Below are 10606 nucleotides of genomic sequence, written 5' to 3' on the forward strand. Positions count from 1 at the left end.
AAAAAAAAAAAAAGTGGAATCTATCTAAGTTTCATAACTGTGGAGGAGGAGGAAGAAAGCTTGGGTTTCTAGAACAACCTAAATACGAGTTGGCAAGGCCATAAGCGTGCATAGCCTGCCAGCCTGACCAGAGGCGTGATTGGTTAGAAGCCCTTAAATTCTTTCTTCACTCAACTGCACAAGAAAGGACAAGTTCACTCTCCACCAATATTTGCAAGGAGACGCTTCTGTGTCCAGTTTTCATAAACAGAGTTTCCAACTGTCTAACGCGTGGGAAGGAAATCACTATTTCTTAGAGCTGTTTTTCATTATGGGTTCTCCACTCCCCCTCACACAGCCTAACTCGGTGTGTGACAAGTTCCAATGAGCACAGCCTGCCCAAGCAGAAGGCATCTGTGCCCCACCCAGTGACCTCAACTCAGACTTCACCTCCCTGGGGGGGACCTTGACCTGCGCGCCCTCCTTATCTTCAGTTACACCTCTGCAACCTGGGCCAGTGAGCAGTCAAGCAAAGTGCACAGATATGGGCTTCACTTCCATTGGAGATTTGAGACCTAGCAAGGCCCGCGTGGTGATTCACTCAGCCTGTTCCCAACTTCAGGACACCTGCAGAGCCCACGTGAAGAGCGCTGTTAGGACGGGAAGCCCTCTGAACCCAGAATGAACCTCCTGGGGTGGCCTTTCTGTGCTCTTGCCACAGGGCTTACAGGGGGGCACTCAGCTAAGCTCCATCAGAACCTTCCCCTCAGAGGATGCAGCCCTCTGGGGCTTCTCCTAGGCATCTGCGGGCTGGAGCCCTGATGTCTGTAGCTGTGCTGAAGCTTGCTTGCAGATCTGATTTTGGGGTGTCTTAGCTACTCAGCAGGAGCTCAGTCTCAGGAGAGCCTGTGGCTTGTGATGAGCTTCAAGTTTGGGAATAACATCTACTATTTACCTGCCCCACTTATCGACCATTGGCCCAACAATCAAGGACCCCAACAAGCCTCCCAGAGGGAACATGGAGACCGTACAGGACCACAGGAGCAGCAGGGAATTCTCGTCCATGAACGTTCCATACCGCTCAAAGTGCGTGTCGTTGTAAAATGACTTGAAGACCTGAAAGACAGGACCCCATACGTTGCTCAAGCTACTGTGCCACTCACAGAAACGGCGACCTAAGTGTTCTTAGCTGTCCCTGGCTGTCTCATAGAGGACTGCTCCTGCCAGTACCCACAGGACACAGTGGGACCTTGTAGTGCTCTGTTGGTGCCTGAGAGCAAAATCAAACTCTGTGTGAGGGGTAGAGATGGGAAGCTGGACTCAACAAAAATGGCTAAAAATTCCCTTTCAGAGTCTTATTCTGCTGGAGACAATGTGGGAAAGAGTCACACTAACTGGGTGACCTTGGGCAGCGAGTGGACCTCCAGAGCCTTCATCTCCTCCCCAGTTCCACAGAGCATCTGCTTCTGCTTGAGACAGGCTTCCACAGCTACGACAGAACACCGGGAGCAGCTTGGGAAGAAAAGACTGATTTCATCCTACAGCTCTCGGGTCACACCTCATCACGGAGGGAAGTCAGGGCAGGAACTCAAGGCAGGAACTGAAGCAGAGGCCATGGAGGAACGCTGCTCACTGGCTTGCTTCTCTGGCTTGCTCAGCCTTTCTTCTAGCACCCTGGACCACCTGCCCAGGGCTGTGTTCTCTCACGTCCATCATTAATCAAGAACACGTTCGCCCACAGGCCAATCTAATGGAAGTATTTTCTCAAGTTATGTTCCCTCTTCCTGATGTTGTTTTTACTCTTTTGGGAGCAAAAACTCCCAAATAAACCATACACTGAGGCTTATTCATAATTATAGAGGCCTGGCTTAGCTTAGCTTGTTTCTTGACATCTTTTCTTTTCTTTTTTCTTTTTTCTTTGAGACAGGGTTTCTCTGTAGCTTTGGAACCTGTCCTGGAACTAGCTCTTGTAGACCAGGATGGCCTTGAACTCACAGAGATCCTCCTGCCTCTGCCTCCCCAGTACTAGGATTAAAGGCGTGCGCCACCACCGCCCGGCCTTTGCCATCTTTTCTTAAATTAGCCATCTATCTTTTACCTCTGGGCTTTTCCTTTTCTATTCCTGTATATCTTTATTTTGTTTTACTTCATGGTTTGCTGTGTAGCTGTGTAGCTGTGTAGCTGTGTAGCTGGGTAGCTGGGTAGCTGTGTAGCTGTGTAGCTGGGTAGCTGGGTAGCTGGGTAGCTGGGTACCCCCCGTAGCCCCCCCCCCCGGAGTCCTCCTCCTTCTCTGGCTAATTCTTTCTTCCAGATTTCTCCTTGTATTTATTCTCTCTGCCTACCAGCCCCGCCTATCCTTTCTCCTGCCTTGCTATTGGCTGTTCAGCTCTTTATTAGACCATCAGGTGTTTTAGACATGCAAAGAACCACAGCTTCACGGAGTTAAACAAATCCAGCATAGGGGCTGGAGATATGGCTCAGTGGTTAAGAGCACTGCCTGCTCTTCCAGAGGTCCTGAGTTCAATTCCCAGCAACCACATGGTGGCTCACAACCATCTGTAATGAGATCTGGCGCCCTCTTCTGGCCTGCAGGCATACATGGAGGCAGAATGTCATGTATACATAGCAAATAAATAAATTAAAAAAAAAACAAATCCAGCATAAACAAAAGCAACACACCTTAAAATAATACTCTACAGCATCTTCCAAAGTAACTCTAGCTTGTATCAAGTTGTATCATAAAACTGGCCAGCACATTAATTATGTTAGTGACAGCACTTAGCCTGTGTGGTACTTAGAGGAGATGTTCAGGGCTGGGCATGCAGCTCAGAGAGTGGAGCACTTACCCAGTGCGCACAAAGCCCTGGTTCCATCTCCAACCAGCATAAGATCAGCTATGGTGGTGCATACTTGTAATCTCAGCACTTGGGGGAGGTAGAGGCAGGAGGATCAGAACTTCAAGGTCAGCTTCAGCTACGTATAAGATTCTGCCTTAAAATGTAGTGTGGAGAGGGGAGGCTGGAGAGATGGTAGCAGTTAAGAGCACTTGCAGCTCTTGCAGAGGACTGGAGTTTGGTTCCTAGCGCCCATGTCAGGTGACACCCGCGTCAGGTGACACCCATGTCAGGTGGCTCACAACCACCTGCTTCAGAGACTCTTCTAGCCACTATTGGGGCACACACAGAGAGATTTAAAAAACAAAACAAATCGGATCCCAAACTGGGGGTGTAGCTCAATGGTGGAGCACTTGCTTATCCTTCCAGACCCTGGGTTTAATTCTGGACACCACAAAAACAAACCAATAAGCCACAATACTGGACAAAGAGATTTTCTGCTGCCAGGGAGCCAGCCTCCAGCAGGGCAGGGCTCTAAAGGATCCCCCAGTAGGCCTATGACTTTTTTATCTGAGGGGAAAGACACTCACACATTCTTCTTCCATTCTGTGTTCCCCATTCTGCATTCTTATCTCTAGCAGAAATGTCCCTCCGTCTTGATGTCTTCCTTCTAACTCACTTTATTTTATTTTTTTTCTGTTACAGCTTATAGACCCCAGCAAAATCTTTCAAGCAATGTAAAAATTTCAATGTAGTTTCAATGTATTTTTCAAGTGGATGATTACAATGAATACAAGTAAAAAACAGCATGTTTTTCTTATACAATTAAACACTTTACGTATTACAGGTGAAAAACAAGCTGTCCCAAGAACCCACGTTCATCCGTTCGTTCTTTCACTTGGACCCGAGCACCTTGTTATAGATTAACAGAGTGTGAACAAGCAGGGTATTTTTCTCAGCCGGTTCTTTTGCTGGCAGGCTGCATATTTCCATTTCGAAGAAAGAATCAATCACTCGATTTTGTATCTTGAAAGGTAATTTTATAAGGAATCTTAAAGAAATCACAAACCTAAACTTTTATGCATGAAAAACAGTCAGCTCTACTTTAAATCTTTAGGGTCCATACTCACTCCGCGATGGCCTTTTATGTTAGGAGACGGAGGGCAGGAATGGGTACAAGGACTTAATCGTCGTCTTTGGGCACTGATCAGTTTTAGCACAGAAAGTGCATTAAGGAGTAATAATTGGGCTGCTTTGTGATTTGACCCCTAGCCTAATAAATCTCTCAGTTCTGTGTCCTTGTGAGCTTTAGATGGTTTTCCATGGTTTTTCATCTCAAAGCGATTATCAAAACATCTCAACCTGCCCTGAGGCCGGTTTCAGCTTTGTTTCGGCTGTGATGCACTCTGAAAACTGTGACTACATCTTTCAACATTAAGGTTTAAAGAATTTGAGCCAAGCTGGCTCCTGGGACTTAGTTGTTTTCCTTAATCATTAACCTGAACTTAACTTAATCCTTAACATCTATGCAGCTCCTTAAGTAAAACTCTAAGGCCCTAGCTGTGTGGTGTTTTGTTGTATTTATTTTCAATCATCAGAATTCTATTTAAACTAATATTATTGTCATTATTAATTAGACAGCACAGATTAGGAAGAAATCATCTTCATAATAACATTATATTATTAATTAGACATCACAGATTAGATAGAAATCACATTCATAATAATCCACAAGTAAAAATGCCCAGTAGAACGTGATATTTCAATGAGATAAACTCTCCCCACACCCATTCACACCATGCCAGATACCAGAGAAAGATGGCAGCAGCCAACCTGTAAAGGCACAGCAGAAGCCAAAGACATTCTGGAGTCTGTGGTCTCGGGGCCTTGCCTATTGGAGATTCACCCATCAGGGATTTTCTCCTCCTGGTGGGCTGACACCTGGAGCTTCAGTTACTACCTGTTGCTTCTCTGACAGGGCCACCCGCAGTGCTTCATGCCTCTAATCACCACACTGGAGAGGTTGAGGCAGGAGGATGGTTCGGGGCCAGCTTAATGTATAAAATATCTCAATAAATCTAGGACTGGGACCAGTGAGGTGGCTCAGTGGTCAGTGCCAAAGCAGATGACCTGAGCCAGACCCTCAAGGTAGAAGCAGAGAGAGTATTCCTGTGAGCTGCCTTCTGAGTTCACACACTCGCTGTGGTAAGTACATGCCCACACATCCTCAGACACACTCCAGACAGACTGGATAAATATAAATAAATAAATGTGATTATACATGTGCGTGTTTTCCTCTTTGTTCGTTTGAGACAGGGTCACTCTATGTAGTCATGGCTGTACTGGAGCTTTCTGTGTAGACTAGGCTAGCCTTGAACTCACAAGACATCCTCCTGCCTCTGCCTTTCCAGTGCTGAGATGAGAGGTGTTCACCACTATTTCTTGTGAACCCTGTCTCGAAAAACCAAAAAAAAAATAAATAAATAAAATAAAATAAAATAAAATCCCCTGGCTGGGGATGTTGCTCTGTGGTGGAGCACTTTTCTGGTGTGCCTGAGGCCCCGGGTTTGATTCTCAGTATTGCAAAATAAAATACCGTCAAAACCTTCATAAGATCAAAGATGCTCCATCAATGATAATATATAGTGTATATAAATGCAGTCCATATGCATGCAGATTCACCTATGTATATATACTGTGGGGAACTGCTTGCTTTCCTTCCTATAAGCAATGCTATACTACGTCTCATCCTCAGTGTCTGGGATGACAGGTGAGCCTTGCTGTGCCTGCCTCCTGTGACACTGAGTCTTAAAAAATACTGTGAATTTACACACTTAAGTGAATAGACCACACCAACCAAGGCGCTTGTCCCCTTTGCCCCTCCAGGGACATCCTTTCTGCATCGGTCCTTGGGAGTCCTGCTTCCTTGGTCTCTCCCTCTGGACCTCAAGTCTCCCATCAGTCTACCTGGCAGGGACCAGGATCTAACCCTAATGCATGAGGTGATTTGGTGGAGCCCACTCTCTATGGAGAGATACCTTGCTCAGCCTCGGTACAGCTGGGGGTGGGGCTGGGGCCAGGGCTTGTTCCTGCCTTAAAGAGGTGATGGGACAGACTTAATTGACTTCCCAAGGGAAGCCTTACCCTCTCAGAGGAGCGGATGAGGATGCGGTTGGGGGAAGATGGGGAAGTGGGAGGAAAGAAGGGAGGGGGAACTGGGATTGGTATGTTTAAAAAAAAAAGATGACATTTCTGGGGAAAATGCCTCTAGTTGCCTCTGGTCCTCAGAGGTGGGTGTCTAGAGAAGTCCTAGGAGAAGATGGAGGTTTGCAGAAGTGAAACAGCAGCTGACTTTTACCCATGAGACCCGCCTTGTGCCCACCTTGTGAGGTGTGTTGATCACAGAGATGTTGTAGCCATATTGGAAGGCTGAGCCAAAGGCTGCGCTTAGCGTAGTCAGGATCAGTGTGGGCTGGAGGCGCTGCAGGAGAGATTTCCAAGATTAGGGTCTCTGGGAGGGTTGGTTCCTGAAGCTTCTAGGGTGGGGGGGCGGGGCAGGGAGGCTAGGCCTCCATTTCCTCCTTGATGGAAAGGAAGGTCTGGATGGGAGCAGGAGGAGGCAACTCAAGCAGGTGCTGCCAGAGCTGGGGCCTCCCTTTCTGTTTCCGGGCCCACGTTTCTCCTGCCTTTGCCCTTGAGGGTGAAGGGGCAGGGTAGATGAGGGTTATGAAGCAGCACCATCTGGCCTCCCCAAAGCTTTGCTGGAGCGTGCTTGCTCTGAGCCACGGCGTTTGGGTGTGGCAGTCCCCTTGCGACCTTCTGTGTAGGCAATCGCCCCTCCAACCTCTCCTTGATAGACTGATTCCATGTCCCTCATCTACATACAAAGGTCTCTGGATTGGTGGGACAGGCAGTTTCCAAAATTGGCACTTACTCCTTTCGTGTGTAGCTTGGGCAGAGGTGTCTCTGTCCCCTTGTTCTCCATCTTCATCAGGTAGGTGAGCAGGCACACTCTGCCTCTGTTCTGGCTGCCAGCTGATCTGCTGAGTTTCCCCAAGGCTGGCTTAGCATATGATCCTCCTGCCCTCTGGACCTTAATTGCTTTCTACTGGAGCCCATTCTCCTTGATAAGATATATGTTGACGCTTTGCCAATGGCATCCACGTGCAGAGGGGCTATGCGTTTGCATCCTACAGCTCCCAGCCAGTAGCCTCCCAGTTGCCACAGGGAGAGAAAAGACGCTGCTTGGTCCTCTGAAATGAGTTGTGGAGATCAAAGCAAGCTGCAACTTCAACCTCACAGATGTCTCTTATGTTCCTTCTCCAGATGTGCCTCCTCATGCCCTGGGCTAATTGTCTATTAGGGGAAAGCACCCCAGTTTTTTCTAGGGCAACTTTGCTGGCCAGAGTGGCAAACTCCTATAATCTCAGCACTTGGGGGGAAGGGATAGGAGGACCATGGGTTTGAGATCACTCCAGGAAATACAATAAGGCCTTGTATTAAAAGAACAAAAAACGAAATCCAAAGACTGAGGAGGTGGCTCAGAGGCAATCGATCAGCTGCTTGTGTGTATAAAACTCTGGATTTCAGCCAGGCAGTGGTGGCACACACCTTTAATCTCAGCTCTCAGGAGGCAGAGGCAGGAGGATCTCTGTGAGTTCAAGGCCAGCCTGGTCTACTCTACAGAGCAGGTTCCGGGATAGCCAGGGCTACATGGAGAAACCCTGTCTCAAAAAAAAAACAAAAAACAAAAAACAAACCAAAACAGAACATAAAAAGACTCTGGATTCCATCCCCAACATTGAAACCAAGACAAGGCAACCTTAATAATTTACATTTTTATTTAATTAATTATTATTAATATCATGATTATTGCTGTGTACGTGTGGGGGTTTGCATGTGTCATGGAGCACAAGTGAAGGTCAGAGGACCACCTGCTGGAGACAGTTCTCTCCTGCCACCGTGGTGAAGGTCAGAGGTGAAGGTCAGAGGACCACCTGCTGGGGACAGTTCTCTCCTGCCACCGTGTTGGTCACTGGGCTGGAACCGAGGTTGTCGGCCTTGACAAGTGTCTTTCCCAGCTGAGCCACTCCTGGGCCTTCTGTGTTTGGTTCTCTGTGTGTGTATTAGTTACTTTGCTGTCTTTGTGATAAAACATGATGGCCAGAGGCCACTTAAAGCAGAGAGAGACTATTTGGACTATGGTTCCAGAGGGATGAGAGTCCATCACCGTGGGGAGACAGCAGCATGAGGCAGGCTGCAGAACAGGGGGTCTAGAGCTCACCTCTTTCAGTGAGCACCAAGCAGAGAGGGTAAATTAGAAGTCGGGGGAGGATACGTTCTCTCACAGTCCAGTCAGTGATACCAGGTTTGCAAATACTGGAGCCCCAGGGGACATTTCTCATTCAAACCACTATGGTGTGTGTGTGTGTGTGTGTGTGTATGTGTGTGTGTGCACGTGTGTGTGTGTGTGCATGTGTGTATGTGTGTGTATGTGTGCATGTGTGCACGTGTATGTGTATGTGTGTGTGTATGTGTGCACGTGTGTGTGCATGTGTGTATGTGTGTGTGCGTGTGTGTGTATGTGTGCATGTGTGCATGTGTATGTGTATGTGTGTGTGCGTGTTTGTGTATGTGTGCGCACGTGTGTGAGCTATGTGAATGTGTGACTTCGGACATGCACATGGAGGTCTCAGGACACCTTCAGGGTCTGTTGTCGGCTTCTACCTTGTTTGAGATAGGGTCTATGACAGTGTGGTGCTTCGTCTGCTAGGTTAGGGGCTGCCAGCTTCTGGGAACTTTCCTGTCTCTGCCCCCACCTTGATATAGGAGCACTAAGATTCAGATCCAGGCTACATGTCCAGCTGTGACATGGGTTAGAACTCAGTGTGGCAAGCATTTACTGATTGAGCCATCTCCCCTAGTCTACAGCCTTATTATTTCTAATTACAAGGAGAAATGAAAGTATTAGGAATAATGACTACAAGTAATTAGTAAATAATTTTAATTGCTGTGGTTTGGGTTTGGGTACCCCAAAACCTGTGTTCCCAGCTTGTTGCTGGTGGGAAATGGGTTGTTGGGATGTGCTCTTAGAGAGGATTGTGGGATGCCTGTGTCTTCCTTTCCCTTCTCTTCCTGGCTATGAGGTGAAAGAGTGTGTTCTCATCATGACATGCTGACTCAAGACACAAAAGCAAAAGAACAAACTGACCATCCAGTGACGGATCCCAAACAGAAACAAGCACATGTCTGCATGCCTGTTTTAAAGTTGGTTATGGGCCTGGCAAACAGCGCAGAGGGTGAAGGTGTGTACTGCCATGTCTGGTGGTTTGAGTTCAATCCCAGGAACCTACGTGATGGAGGGAGAGAACTGATCCTCTTTATCTGGATGGTGAAAGCTGACTAATACACCTGTTTAATAAGTCAATAAAACATTGAATAACAGAATGATATTCATGTTAGAATTATCTCTGTTAGAAAAGGAAGGGAGGGAGAAAGGAAGGAAGGAAGGAAGAGAGAGCCACATCTCCTGTCTCCACCTCCTTAGTGCTGGGATTAAAGGTGTGAGCCACCACCACCTGGATCTGTTTCTGGATTGATTTTGTATAGCCCAAACTATACTGACAGATATATATGATTGAACTGACAGAAATCCATCTGCCTCTGTCTCCTGAGTCCTGGGATTAAAGGTGTTTGCCACCACTCCCTGGCCTCTAGTGGCTTAGTTTTGCAATTTGATCTTTGGGCAAACATTATTTATTAAAATATAAATAAAATATCACTACAGAATAGTCCCTTAATTTTGGTTTTTCTTCTGTCTTACCCGGTGGCTCTTCTGATACAGAGATTTTGGATTTTCCTTTAACAAGCACGTTTGGGTTTAGAGAAGGAGAGAGCCACACTCTAACTACAAAGCCAGTTTTAATCTTTAACTGCACTGGGCCTGCAAAAAAGGACTATTTCCCTTATGTCTATGGATACCAGCATAAACAAATATTTGGGAAGATTTATGAAATTTTATCCTGTTGGAAATATGATATACCGATAGGCCAACTGACTCTTTTTCTTGATATCCTGTTGGAAATATGATATACCGATAGACCAACTGACTCTTTTTCTTGAGACATTTTCTCTGAATGTTTTATTTGTTCCATGTTCTTCAGGTTCCCTAACTGGATGCTTTTATTCTCTTGAAAAGGAGAAGACAAAGCCCTGACCCAACCCTAACTTTGGGGAGTCTCCTTTTGGTCAGGTTATATCTAATCAAAGGCATTTGTCAGTCTTATAAATTAGTTTAGACTGAACGGCCATGCTGTTTTATGAACTATTGTCTCTCCTAATGAAAAAGTCTCTTCTGTTTGAATTTAATCTTTATCAATTTTAATGGTATCCATAGATTTTCTTCTTCTGTGGAAACAAAAGCAGAACTTCTTCCCCAATGTAACACATATCCTGGTTTCCATTCTGAGGTCAACACATTCTCAAAGTATATAGGCTGGTTTGATTGGGCAGTTTTCCCCTACTATCCAATGTCTCTCTACAGCTGTTGTTCCAATCTCATTAGCATTTAAAAAATTAAAGTTAATAAGGCATTGTAATCTATCTCTGCTTTTAAAGTGTGTTTAGATCTTTCTTTAACTCTTTGTCATGTAGGATTGTGTGCTATACCTGTAATATGCAAAAAACGGTTTCATTTTGCTAAGGACATATGCTGGAGTATTGTCAGTCTTAATTTAATTTTCCAAACTCTGCTAAAATAAAACACATCCATTTGCCAAATTTCTTCAGGTAAT

The 10606-nt window shown here is 46.1% G+C and overlaps 1 protein-coding gene across 1 annotated transcript in view; it reads right to left on the reverse strand.

Moving 5' to 3' along the window:
* Positions 1–6798, reverse strand: part of LOC101999976 (solute carrier family 2, facilitated glucose transporter member 7) — a 27590-nt gene extending 20792 nt beyond the window's left edge. The window contains exons 1-3 of the mRNA XM_005353762.1: positions 6748–6798; positions 6196–6294; positions 935–1095 (exon numbers count right to left, since the gene is read on the reverse strand). Of these exons, the coding sequence (XP_005353819.1) occupies positions 935–1095; positions 6196–6294; positions 6748–6798 (311 nt within the window). The remainder of the gene's footprint in view (positions 1–934; positions 1096–6195; positions 6295–6747) is intronic.
* Positions 6799–10606: the final 3808 nt, after the last annotated feature.

Source organism: Microtus ochrogaster, chromosome 10, assembly GCF_000317375.1.
Source record: "Microtus ochrogaster isolate Prairie Vole_2 chromosome 10, MicOch1.0, whole genome shotgun sequence".
Taxonomy (NCBI): Eukaryota; Metazoa; Chordata; class Mammalia; order Rodentia; family Cricetidae; genus Microtus; species Microtus ochrogaster.